The sequence below is a fragment of the Clytia hemisphaerica genome, unplaced genomic scaffold, assembly GCF_902728285.1.
Source record: "Clytia hemisphaerica strain Z4C2 unplaced genomic scaffold, Clytia hemisphaerica genome assembly, whole genome shotgun sequence".
NCBI classification, from domain to species: Eukaryota; Metazoa; Cnidaria; class Hydrozoa; order Leptothecata; family Clytiidae; genus Clytia; species Clytia hemisphaerica.
This window is the reverse complement of record NW_027103582.1, coordinates 381,127-404,504: the sequence shown is the minus strand read 5'-3', so window position 1 is coordinate 404,504 and position 23,378 is coordinate 381,127. Positions and strand designations below refer to the sequence as shown.

Sequence of the window (23,378 nt, the reverse complement as noted above, 5' to 3'; positions counted from 1 at the left end):
AATATTTCAATCTTAAGCTTAAATAAAATGTGTTTCAAATATTTCTAGAAATAAAGTTCAGCAAAAATGGATTGGATATTAAATAATTTAGACTTAAAACTTACTTAATACCCCCGGTTTATATCTGATTTGACTTTCGATATCAGATTTGCCGGCTCCGAAACTTTTCAAAATAAACTTTGTGGTGTTTTGCTCTTTTGCTGGTGATCGTTTCGCATCTTCCACTTTCTGCCACTGATGTGCTATACCTAAAGACTTCATTTGACATTTGAGCAATCATATGGCGAAGTTGGAAAGTCTTTAATCAAACAGAAGATACTTTTACACCAACAATAAAGATCAAGATGTCGCCATCGTTAAAGGAAATCGACTCGTATGGAAAATTTTGTATTGAAACTTTTTGTTTGTGTCCAATATTTTTTTTGTTCCTATTTTGAAAATTGTCATTAAATATTGTTGATATTTTGAATAATGGGGCTTTAGAGGGGTCAGGGGATGTGTGCAGCCTACCTTTCTACCTTTAATGCCTCCTTTTTGTTTATCAACAATCACATTGTACTGTCAACTACTTTCTAACTTGAGACTATCTGACCAAACATGGGAAGACAATTCGACCACCATTTCACCGAACCTCCAAAGTCATTTGATTTGAGTTAATAAACAATTCTAGTTGATAAACTTGGTGGAGTTATGAAAACGAATTTGTTGTCAAAGAGATTTAACAGTAAGTGAAAATAAAGCCTGACCAATCAATGAAAGCAGCAAAATTTCAAAACAATGTAACTCTCTACCATTTTAGAATCTTATACTTGCCGCACAAGTATTTTTGTGCGAGTTACTCGGCAACAGAATAGAACTTTTTTTAAAGAGGCAGCCATGTTGAATAATTGTCTATTGGGGATAAATAAAATAGCGTGGTTGGAAAATAAAAAATCTAGCGAGATCAAAAATTTTAAGATGGTGGGAATTCAGATGTTTCTGGATGGCTGCCAGTTACCGTAAGTTGGTCTAATGTCGACATCCCTCTTCTAATTTCGACACCCTTCTTTGGAGATAAGAATAATAGAAAGGTCGGAATTGCTGATTGAAACTAATTTTCCTTGCTTAGCAATCAGACATCAGAGAGGAAAATATGTTTTCTCTATCAGTGATTCCGATCTTCATATTATTCCTATCTCTAAAGAAGGGTGTCGGTATAAGAAGAGGGATGTCGACGTTAGACCAACTTACGGTAGTCACACTAGGAAATTACCTAGATGACTGATATTGTTTTTTCTGAAAGTTCAGAAAAAACAATATCAGTCATCTAGGTACAGGATACATTTCAAAAACAAGGATGAGAGTTACCTGAATCAAGTTCACAAGACAATATTAATTAAAACTTGAAAGTTGGAAACAAAATAAAACGTGCAGCAGCCAAAATCAACCAACCAAAATTTGTCATTCAATTCCCGAGACAGGGCTTCGGTTTTTAAGGCCTTGTTTATACGCTAAAGTAAAAACAATTCCGCACATGTAAATGGGTCATTGTTTGAGGTCCGGCAAAATTTCCGGAAAATAGCCTATCCGGGGGTGCGCGGATCTAGGTGGGTTCTGCCTCCCCCGTAGATCTTTTTCTTGGGAAGTTGATCTTCAAATTAGTTTTCAAGGTTGGCTTGGCTCAAATTTTTTCCTCTATAGCTCAAATTTTAGGCAATTTCTCAAAGTTTTTGAAAATTTTAATTTCATTAAAAAGCGCCAGGTTATTTTTTCATGAATCCCTTTAGAAGTTTTGCGGCGCATTATTTTGCTTGAGAGTCAAGTAAACGATATAGCGTTTTCGCAGCATTAATCTTTGATACTCATTTTGGCGGGACGCTAGTGTGACTAACTGGCTGCTGGACGTGTAATATACTATATACTATATACATACTATATACATACTTTAATAATGCTAGGGCGGCAATCACAAATATCTTTATTTCGCTTCCTCGTTGGGTCTAAAAAGTGAGTCGGTCGGTCGTAAAAAATTTTGGGTTTCCTCCATCATCCATTTTTGGAGTATATTCTTGAAGGAAACAGCCAGCCAGCCAGCAGCCAAAAAACAACCGCGCGTTATGGGTGGTTTCAAATTATGACCTTTGAACACCTGTGACACCTGTGACCCAAAATGGTGCATGTAATGATAAACAAAGCCAAAATGCTGCGAATACGCTAGAAATCGCTCGCAAAAAATCGGCAATAATAAAATGTTTAAACAAAGGAAACGTCATCGACAGAAAAAGTCCGACAAATTTACCGACTCAATTCTTCTCAAAATGAAGATATTTGTGATTGACGCCTAGTAGACGTCAGTTTTTTTATTGTAAGTTGGTCTAATCTTGACATCCATCTTCTAATTTCCACATCCTTCCTTAGAAATATAGAGGAATTCCTTAGAGGAATAATAGGAAGGTTGGAATCACTGATAGAAGAAAGATTTTTTCCTCTCTGAACGTTTTAAACAAAGACAATTTGTTTCAATAAGCAATTCTTTCTTTCCTATTATTCCAATCTCCAAAGAAGGGTGTCAAAATTAGAAGAGGGATGTTGATATTAGACCATCTTACAGTATGGTTAGGAGATAATACATTTATACATTTTTTATTTAAATTTGTATTTTAATGCCCAGTCAGGTTATTCATTTGAGGGCTATGCATGTTAGCCCCCACTAATGCTCCAAACTCAGACTTGCCACGAAAAATGTCAAATGGACGTTTTATGTACGAATCTCACCCCCTTTCAATTAACATCATTGTGGCAGTAAAACTCAATCTCAAGATATTAAACCCATCATCAGCTTCGTTGCTATAAATATTCCATGGCTGTATCCTTCGCAATCTTTATTTTTGCTTGCTTTAGGCAAATCCTCCACTCCTTTGAGATGCAAGAGGACAGAATTTTCCTATGAAAATACGAAAGATGCAGAATTTTCCTTTAAAAATACAGAAGACACAAAATTTTCCTTTGAAAATACGAAAGACAGACTCTTCCTTTGAAAATACAGGATGCAAAATTTCCCTTTGGAATGCAGGAAGACACAGAATTTTCCTATGAAAATACGAAAGACGCAGAATTTTCCTTCAAAAATACGGAAGACACAGAATTTTCCTTTGAAAATACAGGATGCATTATTTTCCTTTGAAATGCAGGAAGACACCGAATTTTCCTTTGAAAATACGGAAGAGAGAATTTTCCTTTGAAAATACAGGATGCAGAATTTTCCTTTGAAATGCAGGAAGACACAGAAATTTTCCTATGAAAATACGAAAGACACAGAATTTTCCTTCAAAAATATGGAAGACACAGAATTTTCCTTTGAAAATACGGAAGAGAGAATTTTCCTTTGAAAATACGGAAGAGAGAATTTTCCTTTGAAAATACAGGATGCAGAATTTTCCTTTAAAAATACAGAAGGCAGAGTTTTCCTATGAAAATACGAAAGATAGACAATTCCTTTTGAAAATATGATTAAAGACAGAATTTTCCTTTGAAAATACGGAAGAGAGAATTTTCCTTTGAAAATACGGAAGAGAGAATTTTCCTTTGAAAATACAGGATGCAGAATTTTCCTTTAAAAATACAGAAGGCAGAGTTTTCCTATGAAAATACGAAAGATAGACAATTCCTTTTGAAAATATGAAAGACAGAATTTTCCTTTGAAAATAGGGAATACAGAATTTTCCTCCTTAAAATATGGGACACAGAATTTCCCTTTGAGAATGAAAACTAATTATTTTCCTTTTTAAATATGATAGTAAAAAGCAATGAATATGTCAGAACAAAGCTGTAAAACAAAAAAAACAATTGCTATGATTTGACTATATTTGTTTTTGTGTCCCAAAATACTTTTCCCATCATGTTCTTTGCATTATTTTGCTTCACTAACATCGAAACGCTTCTTACACTGCACACTTTATGATACTACAATGAGCTTCCATTAAAAGTAATATTGTAACAACTCAGGCTATATTTTAGAAAGGTAGGGCAGTGTCTGTTGATGGCCAAAAAGGGCACTTTTTTAGTATTTTTCAACTGAAAAGGCTGTTTTTACCAACATTTTAGTTATTCAAGAAGTAGGTCGCGTCAGTAACCAGACGCTAAAAAGGCATGAAAAATTACCTGCAACTTTTATAATTGTCCATAGTTCTAGTCGTCTTTGCCCCTTGCTGCAAGGGTGGCTAGAAGGTTCAAAGGCAACTGGTACCTAGAAATAGCCTTATGCCAGGGGCTACCTACTCGACTAGGGGTCTCCTACATTTATTCAAATTAGAAAATTTATCAAAGATCAAAAGTTAAATCTCTAATATAGTAACTTTCAATGTCATAATACAAATGTTACTAACTTACCCAGCGCCCCCTGGATTGGTATATATCTTCATATATGAATATTTTTTTGGCATACCCTTTATCTAAAGACTAAAGTGGGTAGCCAATTATATAAATTGTTCATAAGTAGAAAGACAAAATGATATTCCATCAGATTTATTCCTGGATTCGTGACAAAGAAAGTTATTGAAAGTTTCTGTAATGAGGAGCGCCTTGTAAAGTTTTCCTATTAAATTGACATATAAATAGTAACATATAACTCAAATTAAGTTAATAGGCACCTTTTATATGTAAATAAGAGTTTTTTAAGGTGTAGCAAAATAATGACAAAAATTTTAATCTTTGCTTATATTTTTCAAAGTTAGAAAATACATGAAAATTAAAAAAAACTGACCCCCTGTCCCTCATTTTTAAGATAACTTTTTCGTTTAAATGATTTCAAAAATAAAATTTCAAGCTGTTTTTATCACTTGCAATTGTTATTAAAAACTTCTCTTCTTTCACAATTTAGACCAGTGCAGATGAGGCTGTATGGTCTTACCAAACACAAGTTTGTTATGGTTTTTACTAGTTTCTGTATTTCATTCTTTGTTGTGCTTCTCATTGGGATACTTGGTCCTGAGGCTATCGGAGAATCATCAATCACTGCAAAAGAGCTTGGAGTATCTCCTAAACACTTTCTGGTGAGTTTTATTTTTTCACAAAGATAAAATTAAATTTAAGGAGAAAAGAAGAAGCTTCTTGTTAATAAGAATTTATAAAGAGCGCTACTTAGAGTTGACTAACTAAGTGAAACTGTTTTCTGTACCATTTTTAGACTGGTCCTTTCACAATAAATTCTGGATTGGTCAATAAATTCAACCAAGAGCTGTGGTTATTCTGTAAATTCAAATTGAGGAAGCTTCAAGTGAAAGAAGGTTCGCAAATTTGCTTATTCAATTAGAAATATTGATGACAATTAGAGCATTTGTTTCTTATATAAGATCTTTGCATAGGGCATTAAAATTATGGTCTTAAAAGAGCTGCAATAAATCGACCCCGCTCCTTCTTGTTTTTCCACCCATTTTTGATGATCCCTCTTTCTGTGATTTTCTTGGAGGATGGGCACCATCGCCCTTAACAAAGGGGTTACAAACTTTGTATTGTCTTGAAAATATTTATATTTGTGTATTGATCTAGATTATAAATTGGAAAGGGAGTTCAGAATGACAACCCAAGTTCTGGGAACCAAAAAAGACTCCAGTCATCAATTAATTAACCATGTGAATCATAATCGAACAAGAACTCTGAAATGTGATGCCAGTGTAAGCCAATTTGTTTGGTCAATGTTTTGTATGCACGGAATATTTCTTTCTTCCTGGATTTAGTAAATCAAGTGTTTCATGTTGCATGATATATTTTTCCAAAGCCTCTTATAATCATTAACATCTAAATCATAACCTTCCGTATTAGTATTAGCTCCAGAATAGCTTTATTTTGCCATATTAAAGGTTCTTATTGTGTTTTGTCTGAAAATTTATTATTTTTTAGAATTGTGAATCGTTGGTGGTGTTTCATCTGGGGATGCTTTTGAACCCTTCTTATTTGGTTACTGTTCGGTTTTTCAATCTGAATCTACCTGATGGCGTAAAAGTTGACAATATCATTTTCACGGTTTGTTTTTTCTCATCTTACCCATAATCCTTTTCCCGAATTTGTAGACTGTCAACCTAAATTTTATTGCTCTCTTTTTTTGTCATTACACTGAAGTTTCAAGATTTCATTTTTTTTATATTTTAGTTTAAATACTATGAGGAGCAATTCACACAAATTCAAATTTGGTTTCGTTTTGTTTTTTTGGTTCTTGCTTTTACGGTTACGGTAAGTAAATCACTTCAAGCTAAAGAGCACTTCAAAATTTTTGTTTCATTGCTGCTAAATAAAAATTCAGGATGGACCTATCAATTAGCATTTTTAGAATTTTGACAAATAGATTTTGGAACATAAAATTCATACCCGTCTCCATCTGTTAGTAGATAAAAAAATGTCTTATTAAGGGAAGATTATAGCGATAATATGTCCTATTTATCTTTGTCTTTGTTTCTCTATGTCGAACAATATTTATTATTTCATTTTTCAGTGTTTGTTCACACACAGTTTACGACAGTATCCAGTCAGAGATTGGTGTATTGAACAAAAGTGGATGTCCATCTTACTACCCCTTCTTCTTCTCTATGACAGTATAATGCTTTTGTTTGTACATCTTCAGTCAGGGCATTTCCCTTTTCTGACCAATGTTGAGCTCCATATCTGTGTCAATTTAATGTGAAAAAGTTTGTAAATTAAAATTGATGAGTAAGCAAAAGATATCAACTAATTAAAAACAAAATCTTTAATCTACCAAAGTAATATTGTTGTTTAACTTTCTTTCTTTCTTTAACTTAGATCCGTTATTTCCACTTGCCTTTCTGGTGAAAAATTGGATTCCATCATTATTTGATGTCATTTTTCAAGCGACCTTCTTTTCTGCTTTGCTGATGTTTTGGTTGTGTGCTTATCATGGTATCCGTCAAGTAAGCTTTCAAGGATATCATTTGAAAACTGTCTTATTCAAATCAGATATACAGATAAAGTGATATAAAGCAATACCTTAATTTAATTTCATGGCCAAATATTGAAATTTGATTGACCTTTTTGCTTACGTTATTTGGAATTTCTCTTTCTTTTTGTAACAAGCCCTGTCTTTCATCCCCCTTTTGAAAAAATTGAACGTTATATAAATTCGAACGTTCACTAAATTCATTTCGATGTTGATTTAAAAGAACACAATTTCAATCTTAAAGGTTTTATTTTTACATAAGTGTTCCCGTTTCATACCGGGTGGGCCACACCATTCCTATTCCATTGGAAAGAAGAAAGATAAATTTAAATTTTGATGGGTCATTTATTAAATTCGGTTCATTAGATCGAGAGTTATGCTCTATTGAATAAAAAAGTTACTTTCTGAAAGTGCTCAAAAACGTTAAAAATTGACCTATCAAATTAAACAGAAAAATAATAACATAATGCATCAGTATTTTCGTTTCAGTCATTAAAAATGATAATTAGCTGTCTAAATGACCGTTTGTTATATAAAGGAAGATTGAATTTCAATAAAAGGCAGAAAATTCGTCGAAAAAAGCCAAAAAAATCTGGTAAAATTCGTAAAAATACATCAAATATGGGTTTCGAGGTACATCCAGCCTTACATATACTTTATCAAGTCTAGAATCAAAAATCTGAGGAAAATTTCCTTAAAAGTAAATTGAAATGATTTTGATGAACATTTTAAACCATTTCGTTCCATCAGTTTCAAAATTTATGTGTTTAATTACTGAAAAATGGTCTTAATCATTTAAAGCCTCTTGCGATTACCAATTTTAAAATGAAAATTTGATAGGTCGATTTTTATTTAAAAACACAACCTTTAATCCTGGGATTAACCAGGAATGGCATTTACTTTTTGGTCAATTTCCCTTGTTTACATTTTTCAGATTGTTTGTTTGAATACAAAAATTATGGCAATACTTACCTTTAAATGAAATTATGATTGTTTATCTTTTCAATTGTTTTTTTTTATGTTTTTAGAACAACAGAAAGTTTGTGTCATTTTATTTGCCAAAGTTGATTTTGGTGGCAGCCATTTGGATTACAGGGTGCACGATCTTATCTTGGCAAGAGTAAGAATAAGTTTTTGTATAAACTTTTATCATATTAATGATTTTACAGTAGCTTGTATACTACAATGAACAAAGCAATACAGAACTGTTGATGAAGATCAAAACCTACCTTGTATGTTCAACAACTGAACCCAATAACTAGCGAAACCAATGCAATCCCAAGAAGAAAGCTATATACGTCAAAATAAATGGTAAAGATCATTGATGGAAATAGTTCAGTACAAATGCTCGAATACTACCACTATCCAAGCCTAGTGTAAAAACTGCCTCAGTGCACATTCATCAACCCAATACACATCTACTTTCTTCGGAAAACCTTTCGATTATATCTTTGTTTTTGTGATTCTCCTTAGGTATAATGAAATTCAAGATCCATCTTACCAATACAAAGTAGACAGTGGTCATTTCCTAGTAAGTCGTACAGACTTTTCTTTTTGATAAAGATATTAAAAAATTTTAAGCCTTCAGATGCTCTTAACTTTTTGAGTTTTAAGCCTTAAAAGTTAAAATGTTCTTATTTTCATCACTTTGTGAGTATTTTTGTGCCATTTCTTAAGAAAGTCGAGTCTGCAAGTCTTTAAAATATTTATATAGCCAATCTAAGGCTTATGTTCTTATATAGTTTGCTCTCTAAAATTTCAGCCGCTGCTCAGTATGATTAAAAATTATTTATATATAACCTGTGTTTGAAATGTTACGAGTAACATAAAAAGTTTCACATAGATTAATTTCCAGGTATTACTATTTCAGAGATTTAATTTATTGTTGTTTTGTTTTTGCAGGCTCTGAAGGTTTTCTTCTTTGTTTTGGGAGCTCTTTATGTTGTTTATTTGATCGTTCTGCTGATCCAAGCTTTTCAAGATCTGAAAAATATGCCATACTTTGGTAAGTGCTCTGTAAAGTCTAAAAACAATGAACATTATATTATTTTTTATTTTTTAAAGCACAATGCTCTTGATTTTTCCGATTGAAGTGGTTGGTAATGAGTGAAAATACTGTCAACAATATACGGGTTTTTTTAAGAACTTTGAGCAAAGATTGTATTTCGCGCAACTAAGTTTGTAAGTAGCGCTCGAGGCAGTTAGAGATGGAGCCTGTATTTCGAAAGAACCTATGATAAACATTAGCAAATCTCCAACTCCATGTTTTTCTTCGAAATATTAAAGCTTTGTTTCCATCATTTCAACACTCTTTTTTTTTCAGATGTTCGATTGAAGTTTTTGACGATTTTAATGTTACTTGTTGTGTTGATAAGGTAAGGATTAAACAAACGTCTGAACATATGAATCAATAAATTCACATCTGAACTAAGATATCTTGGAAATTTTTTATGTCTTTCTTTATATCTGTTTTAATTTCTTCTTTTAGCCTCGTTGCAGTTTTCCTGCGGTTTGGCTCGGCTGTTTTGGAAGACAATTTTGTTGCCGATGTATCAACCAGATACAAAAACTATATCCTTTCAACACATAATCTTCTTTTCGTAACAAACATTATGATATCCTCCATTTCATAAATATCATACTTTATTACACGAATATTACTAGGCAAGTATTCAACGGCCTTGAAATTAACACGCAAAAAACTAACACGAATTTTATTTGCTTTTTTAAGGACACCACGGTTGGTTTTAATTAAGAGGGTTTTTATTAACACGAAATTTTTCAATTCATGTTAATAAAATGACTAGTAATATTGGTGTAATAAGGTATTAAGGGTTTATCTTTACTTTTACTGCATTTTACAAAACGATCACAGAAAGAGTTTTTGTATGGATATTTTGTTTTGTTTTGTTTTTCCTTGACCACTTCAACACCTGTTGAGTTTTTAGCTTTCTATGGTCTTTTTAACTTGTACCTCTACACCATGGCTTACATGTACACACCACTTTCAAGTAAAGGTAGGAAAAGTTATCGACTTTTAAATTTTTTCCATGAATCTACGTCAGAGATATTCTATTTTATGGTATAGACAGGAGGTGCACCTCTTATGCTGATTGCAGAATTAACAAAATAATTTCAAAAACTTTTTGCCTTCGCAGCGCGAGAGAGGATGGAAGTTTTTCTTCAACGGTTAGACGTTTTTTTTGAAAACTAACGTCAAAAGAGTGAAAATAAATTAGTTTTTCTTAAAATTCTCACTCAAATTAAAAAGAAGTGAGCTGATTTTTGCTAAAGAAGATGAAGGAAGCTGCGCTCGTCATAATGGTGTATCTCTTTCTACATCAAATGGGAAGAAGCCACGAGAAATCGAGTTTTAAAGCTCAAAACAAAGACTTTTTGACTCGACGTCAAAATCACAACAACAAAAGGAGGTTTTATGCACCGATCCATCTGTATGCAAATCATTCGGCAACATTTTGACTCCTCGTCTCTGGTGACATTGAAACTAATCCGGGTCCGCTCGCGTGTCCTGTTTGTGCCAAAACTGTCCGTAAGAATTCGTACCACTTGGAATGCAAGGTTTGTCTCAACTCGACTCACGTAAAATGTATTTATAAAACTGTAAAAAACTTCTCAGACAAACACAATTTATGGACATGTCACGACTGTCTGCTTACTGAATTACCGTTCAACAATGTCGATATAGACTTTCTACTATCAGACCCCTCGACCGTGAATGATATCCCAGCGCAACAAGACACTCAAATCCAGTTGGATCTTCTAAATGCCAACCGAAACAACTACAACATTGCGCACCTTAACATTCAATCTATCAAAAATAAGACTGCCCAACTTGAAGCCATGCTCCTAAAACACAAGTTCGATATCCTAACAATCTCTGAGACATGGCTCGTTGACAATCCTGCACTCATCCGACAACTCAACTTCTCCGGTTATCATCCTTTCAGATACAATAACAGAAATGGTAAACGTGGCGGTGGCGTCGGAGCCTACTTCAAAGACGGCATCAAACATCGCCCAAGAACTGACATTGACAAGAAAGATACAACGATCGAACACCAGTGGTTTGAAGTGAAGGGAAAGAAAAGTCCCTTTCTTATAGCCGTCTTCTATCAACCAAGTTCCGAAGACGTTGACAAACGTGTTTGGCTTCAAAAATTCGAAACATTAATATCGTACGTTCACACCATCTGGTCTGATCCAATCGTGATTACTGGTGATACAAATATCGATCTCCTGAAAGATAACTACAACGTTGCTGACGAATATAAAGATACCCTCGATCGTCTCGGTTTACGTCAACAGGTCAAGAAGCCAACCCGGAAGGGAAAAACCTGCATTGACCATATCATTACCTCATTCTCAAAAGTCATCCACGATGATGTTATCCCATGCGACGAAATGAGCGATCATGATGCTGCCTTCGTCATATCTAATCTACGCAAACCACGGTTTGAACCCAGATATAAATTTATTCAAATGAGAAAAACTTTGATTTAGCAGCATTTAAAACAGATATCAGACAAATACCGTTCAATCTTGTCTACGCTTTTGATACCGCTGAAGAGAAACTAGACATATTTAACAAACTTTTTACCGATTGTCTAGACCGACACGCACCCCTCATCAGGCAGAAATTAACGCGCCCACCAGCTCCGTGGTTAAAAGATCTCAACATCAGCGAGAAGCAAAAGGAAAGAGACTATTTACGAACCAAATGTCATTCCCCGCAGTCCGAGCAAAAAGATTGGGATCTGTTTCGTAAAATCCGAAACGAATTAAAAACTCTTATTCGAGTAACAAAATCCAGTTTTTACCGACGCGCACTATCCTCCAAAAGACCGAAAGAAGTATGGTCAACCATCCATCGCATCCTGAAACCATCACCACAAAAGATATCCGCTGACCCCGACACACTCAATGTCCACTTCAACACAACAGCTGGGAGACTTCTTAACTCAAAACCTAAATCAGAGCAAATCCTACATCAACTCATCAACGAATTACCTGAACAAGACAATCCATTCGACATAAACGAAGTTTCCTACGCTGACGTTCGTAAAGCCTTATGTAATCTTCGAAACGACTGCTCAACCGGCCATGACCAGATACCGTCGAAATATATTAAACTCGCCATCGATGAAATCTGTAGTCCCATTTGCCATATTATCAACTCTTCCATTCGACAATCCGTCTTTCCTAGCCAGTGGAAGATCTCGAAAATCAGCCCTATTCCTAAAATTGAGTCACCTGCTGATCCGAGCGACTACCGTCCAATCTCCATATTACCGATACTTTCAAAAGTATACGAGAGACTGATTATGACACAAATGACAAACTATCTAGAAAGTGAAGAACTACTATCAAAACATCAATCTTTTTTTGGTTTTCGAAAGGGTCACTGCACAATAACCACCTGCATCAAAATCAAAAACGACATCCTGAAAGCGATGAATCGAGGCGAAATCACTCTTGCAGTTCTCGCTGACTTTTCAAAAGCATTTGATACAGTTGATTTTGAAACTCTTATCAAAAAACTTCACACACTACGATTCTCAAAAAAGTCACTCTATGTTATCTCCAATTATCTGAGCAATCGACTTCAGTACGTACAGATCAACGACAAGAAGTCATCCATTCTCACAGTTACTAATGGCGTCCCCCAAGGAAGCATACTTGGACCCATTCTCTTCAACATTTACGTGTACGACATGACAACAAAAACCACCGCAAAATGTGTTCAATATGCTGATGACACGACTATATATCGCCACACCAAACCAAACGAGCTTGAAAATTGTGTCACTGAAATGAACTCTGATATTAGCGTAATTGAGAAATGGTCACTTGATTCGAACTTGATATTTAACGCCAGAAAAACTAAATCGATGCTCTTTGCCACATCTCAAATGGCAAGGAGGCATAATTTTGAATTCGAAATCAAGTCAAATAACGAAAATGTGATTGAGCGTGTTCCCCTATTCAAGCTGTTAGGAATCATCTTCACCGAAAACCTAACATGGAATGAACATGTCAAAAAAAATCGTCACTAAAGCATATGGCACGCTGAAGAGTCTATCCCTCATCAAACGATATTTACCATACCGTGTACGACGCCAATTGGCAGAATCTCTTGTATTGAGTAAAATAGACTATGGTAATACCGTAATTCACAACGCACCACAATATCTATACAACCAATTACAACGAGTCCAAAATGCCACAGCTAGCTTCGTCCGGAAGAGCTACTCTCGCAAGTCTGACGTAATAGATATGAAATGGCTACCTGTCAAAGAACGGACCGAATACAGTTTGGCTAAACTTGCGTGGAAATCAGTGAATATGAATGACTGGCCTAAATTCCTCCCTATGGAGAAATATGTGCAAGCCAAGACTCGAACGGATGTAATTGGTGGAACTAAATTGCGTGAAACCTGTAATGTTAGTGGTTCCTTTGAATCTGAAGCTTCTAAAATTTTTAATGAACTACCTGTTAACTGTCGTGACTCAGAAACTTACAAAGCCTTTTGTCAAGAAACAAAAAAATATTTTTTCGACAAAGCCCTAGCTAGGAGCTTGCAGTAGTACCTCTTCTACCAACTGTAGTCCCTACATCGCTACTCGCTATTTCCTAGCTGGTGCTTTCTATGTTATATTATTTCTTAGACCTAGTTTTAGTCTATTTCTCGATTTGATTCACGCGCCATTCTAGTTTTAATTTAATTTTGACTTCAATTCTTACAATATCGCTACTCGTAGCCTTGGTTCCCTAGTCTCCATTCTGATCTTTAGATTTAGCCCATCTGTTTTTAGGTTTACTTAGTTTGCATTTTCTTCAGTGCATATGACTCTATTATATTTCTAGTTCTATGAAGTTTTTTTTTTTTTTTTTTTTTTTTTTTTTCTTTTTTCTATTTGATGTTTAATTATTTTCAATTAATTTAATTTAGATAGTTGATAGCTCACTTATTTATGTCAAAATAGTGGTCGTGTTTTGCAAGGTTCAGTACACTTTTACACAGCCTTCGGTGTTGCAATCTATGCAAGTTTTGCTCATTCGATCTTACGCTCTGTCGTGATTCTATCCCACCGAATTCTTAGATCTATTTTGTCGCTTACTTTACCTCTTAGCACCAATAGTTACTTGAACCTTAGCCTAGTCTAGCTTATAACATTATGTTAGTATTTTTTTTTTAATATGTTCGTTAATTTTTTATAATAGCACATATTGCGATGGCCTCAGCTACAATCAGGGACAAAATATTTGGCACAAAAAGGAAATTCACCGGGGTGTTTTGAAACCACAATCGATTTGTAAGTGCTCTAAAGTAGGTTCGAAAGGTAGAGTTTTAACTCTGAGTTTTAACGCTAGACTTAAAACTTAGGACCTTAGGATCTGAGGATCCAAAAGTTCAAAAATGGTCTAGTAGGGCTTGAAATATAGCCTAGAAACCCATAAATCTCTCCCAGATCGAAATACTTGATGGAATCAAGTTGAAGGCCTAAAAATTGACATTCTCGCTCGAACTTCAATTTTCGAAAAATTGTAAATTAGCCAAAAGTGCCAATATATTATGACCCTAATTGTAGCATACTCAGATACTCGGATTTGTTTAGGTTTTAGTCTAGCTCTATCACTATTCACATTTTACCCCTCATACTTCTTAATCCTAATCATTTTATTAATCATACTAGCCCACCGCTTCGTCACTATCTGCTTGCCCGCATACGGCCCCAATTTTTCTTCAGTATACTACCAGGTTATTTTTAATTTTTTTTTTTCTAGACATTGCACATATATTATATACAGAATTTTCAGGTGAAGAGCCAAATGTAAATTTTGGAAATGCCAGAAATATATCATCATTATTATTATTTCATCATCTACTTCTTTCATTTCATTTCGATAAATTTGTACAATTGGAGTTTCCTGATTATAATTAAATAACGAGTACATCCCGTACATAAATATAAATACTAACAACATAATATAGTACCTTGTTATGAGTAAAATTAGGAGTCAAAACACAAAATATATAACGTCTGAGACTTGATTGAGACTTGTGTAAAGTTAAAAAAAAAGGCTAGCAGAACTGGACTGAAGTTAAGTTAAGCTTGAGATGATTCAAAGACAAAGAAGTTTCTGACTTGATTAAGAAAAGGTCTCAAAAGACTGGGCTAAAAATATTTCGTTCACCTAGAAATATAATATTTTAGATTATAAATAATTTTATTTAAAAAAAATAATATTTAACTTCCGCAAGGTTATCGAAGATGTATTAAACAAAGCTATCTCAAGGTGATTTGTTTTAGCTAAGGATAGATTGAAGAGCTTGATTAGGTTTCAATTCGTGAAATCAAGAGTGGTTCAAGGAATTTGAAAATGTGCAGTCTAGGTCGACGGAGTTACTAGAGTTTTTCAAAGTTCGGTTTTCAAACGTGCTTAAGAAATACTACATATACATATACATTATAAAGTTTATTAATTTCTTAACCGCTTGAAACTTTCAGTGGGTTCCTCTTCTCAACAATGCGTTTTTCAGTTGTAGCGAGATATGCAAAGTTTGTTTTGCATTCTTACTTTACTAGTGAGAAACCTATTGTTATACGAAGATCCCTAATGTAAGATGGTTTGAAGAATTGGTTCAAAGAAGACTAGAGTTGAAACTGGAATTCTAAGATGTGGGTTCCTCTTTTCGACAATATATATATACTACTTGTCTTACGTGGATCCCGGGCTTTGTGAAAAAAAATTTAGGAGTTTTCAAAAAAAAGAGAATTTTTAGTGAATAATTTATGAGATTTGCATGAATGCTCGGACTATATGAGCAGTTCCTAATAATATAATCTTTTGGCACATTTCATGCCTCAACATACCATTCAATTCAAGTTTCTCAATGTCTTTGTCAAATTCTTTGTAAAATACACCAGTTGCACCAATTACAAAGGGAACTATCTCCACCTTGTCCAGATTCCACATGGCTTTCAGTTCGATCGCGAGGTCGGTGTACTTTCTGATTTTGTCGATACGTTTGGTGGCAATGTTGGAGTCATTGGGGATGGCGATGTCGACTATGATGGCTTTTCGTTGGGTTTTGTGGAGTATTAAGATGTCAGGTTTGTTATGCTGGAGATGGTGGTCAGTTTGGATTGAGAAGTCCCACAGGATTTTGATTTGGTGATTTTCGATTACTGGAGGAGGTGTGTAGTTGTACCATAGGTGGTCGGTGGTGTCTAGTTGATGTTTTTGGAGGAGAAGGATGTGTAGGTATTTAGCAAGGTCGTTGTGTCTTTTCAGATATTTGGTAGGAGCAAGTGCAGTACAACCGGAAATGATGTGGTGGATGGTTTCTTTGGATGATCGGCAGATTCGACAGGAGTCGTCGTTAGTTGAGTGGTAGATATGTTTCTTGATATATTTGGTGGTGATTATTATTATTATTATTATTATTTGATGTATATTTTCGTAATGATAATCGATAATGCACTATGTATAAAAGTTTTCCTTCTATTTATAATAGATAAGGTACGCTTTTTAAAAAAAATATATATATATAATATAATAATTTTTCTTAATGATGTCAGAGCAAGCAAAAAAAAAGAAAAACTATGCGAAATAAAAGCTTCAAATCACCCCTACTTGCCGAAGAGTTTTTCTTTCCTCGTAGGGTAGAAAAATTTGTCGCTTTTCAGGATGTTCTGGAAACGAAGAAATTTCGGATTGTATGACCTAGGACATGATTGTTTTGGTTTGATTTAGATTGAGATAGACCTAAAGATTGTGCAACAGAGATTTGTCAGGCTTGGCAAGGTTGCGTAAGATCTGAGCAAACAACTAAAACTAATTCATAATATAATATAATGGAAAAAATAAAAGTTAAAATTAAAGGTGTTGTATTTTGAAAATTGTTTAATCTTGATCGAGGTTGTGGAGTTTCTAATGGGACAGCTTCAATTGCCAATAAATTTCCTTTCAGAAAATCTATTGCTTCCCGAAGTGTCCCATGTGAGAATTTAAACTCAAGTAAATTTAGATAGAAGATATAGAAACTAAAACAAAATTCCAAAAATTATTGGCTTGTGAAGGACTATAGACTTAAATTTTCCAAAGACTTATAGTTCCTAAGTTAAATTCTATTTGAGATATTTTAAATATGACAATAAACGTTCTAATATATTAGTAGATATCATATTGTTAAATAGGCTTGTTAAAATTTGTCAAAAGATTTATGGGTCACCTTTACTTGCCAATAAATTTATGAATGCATCAAAAATTTACTGCTTTTCTAGGCATCCCTTAATGGAATTTACTTAATATCAGGGCTGGAGAATTCAGGAATTTGAATTTAAAAATTATAGAATTTTATAGTGGTGGCAAAAGTTTATAAAATATTTCATCGTTAGATTAAAAATTTGACTATGAACGATTTCAAAAGTCGGCCGAGAAAAAATGTCTAGAAATATTGGATGTTCCCAAGAGAACAATCTTTTGCATTTCATTAACATTGATTTTTAAGTCCATTTTTTGTTCAATAAGTTTTTGAAAGTTTTCATGGATCGACCCTAAAGCTCCAATGACGATTGGTATGGTGTTGACTTTCCGACCATTCCAAAGTTGTTTCACCTCTATGGACAAGTCTACATATTTCGTAACCTTTTCGTTTCGTTTTCGTGCGATGTTGGAATCAAGTGGTACCGCTATATCTATTAGTTGGATGTCTCGAGATTGTTTATTTAGGTATATGATATCGGGTTTGTTGTGGGTGACGCGTCTATCCGTTTGTACTGGGAAATTCCAGAGGATTTTAACGTTATCGTTTTCGAGGATAGGTTCGGGATCATATTGGTACCATTTAGTGGTTGTTGGTTCGATGAATTGGTATTTTTCGGCTAGTAGGAGGTGGATGTAGCGGCAGACGTTGTCATGTCGTTGGGTGTATTTGGTAGGTGCGAGGATAGGGCATCCAGAGATGACGTGGTGAATGGTTTCAGGTTTGGTTTTACAGGCTCTGCAGGTATCGTCATTTGATGTTTTGTGGATGTGTTTTTTGGTGTATTTGGTTGTGATGGCGTTTTCTTGAATTGCGCAGATGGTGGATTCTGTTGCTCGTTTGAGTGTGGAAGATCGTAGCCATGAAAGGGATGCGGTTTTGTCGATGTGGGGTTGTTCTAGTGTGTTGAAGAATTGGCCATGCATAGGTTTGGATTTGACGGTTTGGATTTTTTGATTGGTACGGATGGTTTTGACGCGGTTTTTCAGTTGTTGGTCGTTGAGTTGTTGTGATTGTTCTTCGTCGATGTTGAGTTCTCTGAGGTATGTTTCGGCTTTTTGATGGATGGACTTTGCACCTTTGGATGTCTGTGACGTTGATACTAGCACAATAAGACGTTCTGAGGAGTTCTTTAGATATCTGCTGCACTGGATGATCTGGTTCTTGTAAAGGTCTGTGATGTTGAGTAGACCTCTGCCTCCTTGTTTTCGACTGATGTATACTCGGTCAACGTCGCTGTTGAGGTGGAGCATATGATATTGACGTAAGGTGTTTCTCGTTTCTCGGTCAACCTCTTCCAGTTCGGTAACTGACCAGTCAAGGACTTGGAATCCGTAAGACAATGCCGGTATTGCGTACGTATTTATGGCTTGAATAGTGTTTTTACTATTGAGGGATGATTTTAAGATCTTCTTCACCCGTTGAAAGTATTCTGTTCGAAATTTATTTTTCATATTCTTTTTGTCAATTGTGTTCGATTGAAGTATACCAAGATACTTGTACTGTTCACGGAGATCAAGAGCTTTGATGGTTTCCTCGGTGTGAAGGGTGATGTCATTCCCTTTTGTCAGCTTTCCTCCTCTTATCGACAATGTATTACATTTATCCAAACCGAAACTCATACAAATATCTTTGCTGAACATGGATACAATTTCGAGAAGGTCTTGAAGTCGTTCATCGCAGTTCGCATAGAGCTTTAGGTCGTCCATGAATAGAAGGTGACTGACTACGGTACGGTTGTTTCTGGGGCCTATAGCGTATCCGATCGACGATCTTTTGATGAGCCACGATAGAGGTAACAGGCTTATGACAAAGTTTAACCCAGAAGGACAATCACCTTGGAAGATACCGTTGTGGATGTTGATCGGATCGGAAGATACGGTAGTGTCTTGCGTTGAGATGTTGAGGGTGGTCTTCCATTTGGTCATGGTGGTGGTGAAGAAGTTGATGAGTTTCTCAGGAAATTTGTGTATCTGGAGAGATCTTTTTAGCCAGTCATGCGGGACAGAATCAAAAGCTTTTCGATAATCAATCCAGGCTGTCGATAGGTTGCGTTTTGATTTTCTTGCATTCTCCAGGATCATGTTGTCAATTAAGAGTTGGTCTACTGTCCCTTGGTTACCTGAGATCCCACCCTTTTGTTCTTCGGGAATTAAGTCGAATGTAGTTAGGTGGGTTTTCATACGTTTCGTGATGATGCTGGTCATAATTTTGTATGTGATGGGAAGACATGTGATGGGGCGGTAGTTGGACGGAATTTCAGTTTGAGGTTTCTTTGGTATGAGTGTTGTCCTGCCGGAAGTGAACCATTATTATTATTATTATTATTATTATTATTATTATTATTATTATTATTATTTTGTTTTCAAATGTTGTGTAAGCATATGGTTGGAGATACGTTAAATGGTGTCTTTTAAAACCACTGTGGTATCAAGCTCGTTCATTATTGAACTGAATACATATATAACAAACAAAGACTCCAGTTCTGATTCTTGTTTTTAATATACTCGTGTTCTTGCATTCTTCACAGGGAGTGGTTTAAAGCCTGTACCATCATCCTTCTCAATTATCGCTGACTCAGATGACGAAAACCTTCCTTACCGGTAAATGTTATCTCTTATAACTCGAACTATCAACGAATAGAATGATTCTGGTGTTCGAATCATTAGTAACTCAACCGTATAAAAAGTTGATTGGTAAAAAAATAATAAAATGCCATTCCATATTATATGCATCTAGGCGAGTGAACAAACAACTCCGGGTGGTAATCGGAGAAGATTCTCCAGGGACTATTTTTTCATCTTTCCAGGGAGGGGGTAAAGTTTTATTAAAAAATTTTCAGGGGGTAAAGGTTCTGAACCCTCTACAACTTGAACGATTCATTCCACCCCCTTGCCGTTCGAGATGTGGAGATAAGACTTTCAAAGAAGTTTTAAACGCATTAATTTCAGGGAAGTTAAGAAGAAGAAGCTCACAAACTTGGACGATTTTACAAGCGATGACGAAATAAATGGTTGACAGGGTTGTTGTTTTTTACACTTTCACGCAATAGCAATTTGATACGTTTTTCTTACTATTGTTGTGTTATCTTTATTAATTTGCTTCATTTATTTATTTTCTTCGTTTTTAGTGGGTTATTCATTTTTCAGAAAATTTACTTCTAAAATCTAGTTAGAGCTTTTGACGCAACTTCGTGATAATCTTTGTTAAAGTTTTCGAGATCTTATTCGCTGCATACACAGTCTCTTTTTGACCACTAGCATATTTTATATTTGGTAAGGTGTTACAATTTAACTATTCATATTTATTATTTAATACTTAGATAGAAAACTGATAGCTTTTGTAAATATAGAATTAATTGAATTTTCAATGGAGAAATAATTTTGCTGAAGGATATTTTTTTAAGTATCAAGTGAAATAAATATAGTCTTTAGGTGAATTCTCAACTTTGTCTGCTAACCGGTTTATATTCCACGAAATGATCGAGATTAATTTACTTAATCTTTTTGAGGAGAGTAAAAATGAACAATTTCACAAATATTACCCTGTTCATATTTTTCAGTTGAGAAACAAGAATATTATAAAATTATGGGACCTGAAGAGGATCCAATCAGTATCTTTCTCGTCATCTCTGGCAGTCGTGGCCAAAGAATGCTTTTCAGATATCCATTCCAAGAAACCAGTGTTTCTTACGGTAAAAGTATCAATTCTCCACAACGCATCAAATCCATCAGTGAAGATATCTTTCAAAATCCATACCGATTGAATACTCAATCTTCAAGTAATCAAGAATCAACTAAGAATCAATCTGTTTTGAATGGAGGTTCGATATACGGTTTCAGTGATAGCGAACTTGCTTCTTTGATGGCACCAAAATCCATCTTGTGTGATCAGAAGTTTGAATTGAAAATCGGTCACGTGAAATTGATTGGTTATCCTGTGCAAGTGCGAACAGATGGCACATGCTCTGGCTTTCAGGATCTGTTGGAGTTGGAAAGTCTGGATAATGATGTCATGATTAATATGGTGAATGTTGTCATGGCAATTCATGCTAATGTTGACGCCACTGTCGCGTCGCATTATCAAAATATTTGTATGATGCTGGGAAAAGCTTTACGACATGAAGAAAAGAGGTATTTCAGTTTTTTGTAAACTCTGTAAGATTCATTTTCTGTATTTTCCAAGGAAATTCATTTCTGTATTTTCAAAGGAAAATTTAATTGATTCGGCATCTTCTGAGTAATTTACAAACCAGAATTTGCTGAACCTATTATTTGTGTAAGAAAAATTTACTTCATTTTTATTGTTCAAAAATTGATTTTATATAGATTTACAATCTTCTGCACTTTGAGAGAAAAATTGATACTTTTTTAGATACACTGTTGGCCATAATATTTGAAACTTAATTAGAGTTTTAAAATGTCGACTTAAGACTTCTAAAAGCTTGTAAATGATCTGACTAGGCTGAGAATATAGCTTAGAAGCCATTATACCCCTTCCAAATCGAAATATCCGATTAGATAAATGTAGAAAGCTTTTTATGTCATTCTCGCCCGAACTTTATATTCAGCAAAATGCTAAAACGCCCAGAAATGCCAACATATTCTAACCATAATTGAGTCCATCATACTTTTTAAATCAAAGGGTACGATATCTGTCCAACCAGCACGAGATTATGGTCATGGAAATCGATCGTATCGAAGACCTCCCCGAATCTGAACAAAACGTTCACGAAAGAACGCTGGCAAAAAGTCAACTGGCCAAAGACATCGTATCTGCGTTCCAATCGATGTGTGATTACGGCATTGTCAACATCAACGTTAACGGATGGCTCGGTCTTAATTATTGTTTTCCTCACAAAATCCATAAAGCGGAGATTCGGAATACGATGATCGACACATCGAAGTTTAACACTTACATTCGCCGCATCAAGCCCTACCATACTCTTCTTCTCACTGATGATGACGACAATGAACATGAAGAAAATGAGATCGCAAACCTCATCAAAATCCTTCCTCCCGATGCTTCTCCCGTACTACACCGACTAATCACTTTATCCCGACCTGTCAAGAACTTCCAAACTCTTTGTCAAGATGCTGATATCTCCTTACCGCAAATCTTCCAAATAGTTGCTCATTTGATTTATTGGGGTAAATGTATTGTCATCTATCCTTTAGCTGAAAGCAATATTTATGTTCTTGCTGAGAGTGTTCCCACTGAAATTGATTCTAAATGTTCTGAGGAATTCACGAAGAAATTCCCTGAACAATCACTTCATAACGTGTTTCAAAAGTTCTCCTTTCCGTTAACCCTGGGTGACTATCGAAATCCATTATGTAATGATAAGCATGTTGAGCATGCGCAAATAGTCACGTGGTTACTGAAAAAGAGGCTCATCAAACAGCTTCATACGTTTGTTTACATGGTTCCCATGGCAGCCATTGATTTAGAACGTGACAGCGAGATCGACCCGGTGGAGCAGAGAAATACATTTTTCCAACGGTTTCAGTTAAAAGGGACTGGAGACAAAACCATATTTGATGCTTTCCCCGTCGCCATGCAGTTAAGTATAATTTCTGTGTCGTACCTCGTTGAACGTGATGATATGCTATTCTTTTTGCGGATGACAAAATATTTTGATGGTGAACATCACCTAGAGAACATCATGTATTTCGAGAACGTTTCTCGCTCCAAACTGATTATTTGCATTGATAAGTTTCGAAGTATTTTGATCACAGTGCAGCACCAAGATGCAGCCACAGTGCAATTGGCTTAATGTACGAAATTTTTTACATGTTTTTTACAAGCAAGTTTCTGCCCGTATATCAGGCTCGCATTATGCTTAGTATTCTATTGTTCTTAAACAATAGATTAATTGTTAAGGTACCAAAAACTGAGCCTGCATATCCCGGGGGGGGGGTACTAGGGTTGCGAGCTGACGGGGGGTGCCGCCCGACTTTCGAACTTTGGACCCTTACTGTGACTAAAAAGGAGAAAACAAAGGAAAATTTTGGGAATTTTACGACCCTTAGCGGGACAAATTTGACCAATTTTTACCAAATTTCGATCTTTCAGGGGGTAAAAAGTTTAAATTTTCCTATTTTTCCTACCCTTAGTGGGACTGAAATTTGATTTTTTGATTTTTCCGACCCTTAGCGGGA

At 35.1% G+C, this 23,378-nt stretch overlaps 2 protein-coding genes across 2 annotated transcripts; both read left to right on the top strand.

Moving 5' to 3' along the window:
- The first annotated feature begins 166 nt into the window (after positions 1-166).
- On the top strand, positions 167-20,656 carry LOC136801300 (transmembrane protein 181-like). The gene is made up of 16 exons (XM_067057934.1): positions 167-373; positions 4,859-5,030; positions 5,165-5,264; positions 5,527-5,651; positions 5,878-6,000; positions 6,127-6,207; positions 6,467-6,566; positions 6,772-6,899; positions 7,954-8,045; positions 8,399-8,456; positions 8,828-8,930; positions 9,249-9,300; positions 9,414-9,496; positions 9,859-9,942; positions 19,748-19,820; positions 20,169-20,656. Exons 1-16 carry the CDS (start codon positions 345-347, stop codon positions 20,233-20,235), a joined length of 1,470 nt encoding a protein of 489 aa, XP_066914035.1. The 5' UTR covers positions 167-344; the 3' UTR covers positions 20,236-20,656.
- A 122-nt stretch (positions 20,657-20,778) lies between these two features.
- Positions 20,779-23,066, top strand: LOC136801298 (GATOR1 complex protein NPRL3-like). Its single transcript, XM_067057932.1, has 2 exons — positions 20,779-21,350; positions 21,862-23,066. The coding sequence occupies exons 1-2, from the start codon at positions 20,806-20,808 to the stop codon at positions 22,991-22,993; spliced, it is 1,677 nt and encodes a 558-aa protein (XP_066914033.1). The 5' UTR covers positions 20,779-20,805; the 3' UTR covers positions 22,994-23,066.
- The last annotated feature ends 312 nt before the right edge of the window (positions 23,067-23,378 follow it).

What these genes read in the sequence shown, in the direction of transcription:
- LOC136801300 (XM_067057934.1), top strand. Translation starts at nt 345, where the DNA reads ATGTCGCCATCGTTAAAGGAAATCGACTC. An exon ending in TCGTTAAAGGAAATCGACTC is followed by an intron (nt 374 to 4,858) that starts GTATGGAAAATT and finishes TTCACAATTTAG; the next exon opens with ACCAGTGCAGATGAGGCTGT. An exon ending in CTCTGAAATGTGATGCCAGT is followed by an intron (nt 5,652 to 5,877) that starts GTAAGCCAATTT and finishes ATTATTTTTTAG; the next exon opens with AATTGTGAATCGTTGGTGGT.
- LOC136801298 (XM_067057932.1), top strand. Translation starts at nt 20,806, where the DNA reads ATGGGACCTGAAGAGGATCCAATCAGTATCTTTCTCGTCATCTCTGGC. An exon ending in TTACGACATGAAGAAAAGAG is followed by an intron (nt 21,351 to 21,861) that starts GTATTTCAGTTT and finishes TTTAAATCAAAG; the next exon opens with GGTACGATATCTGTCCAACC.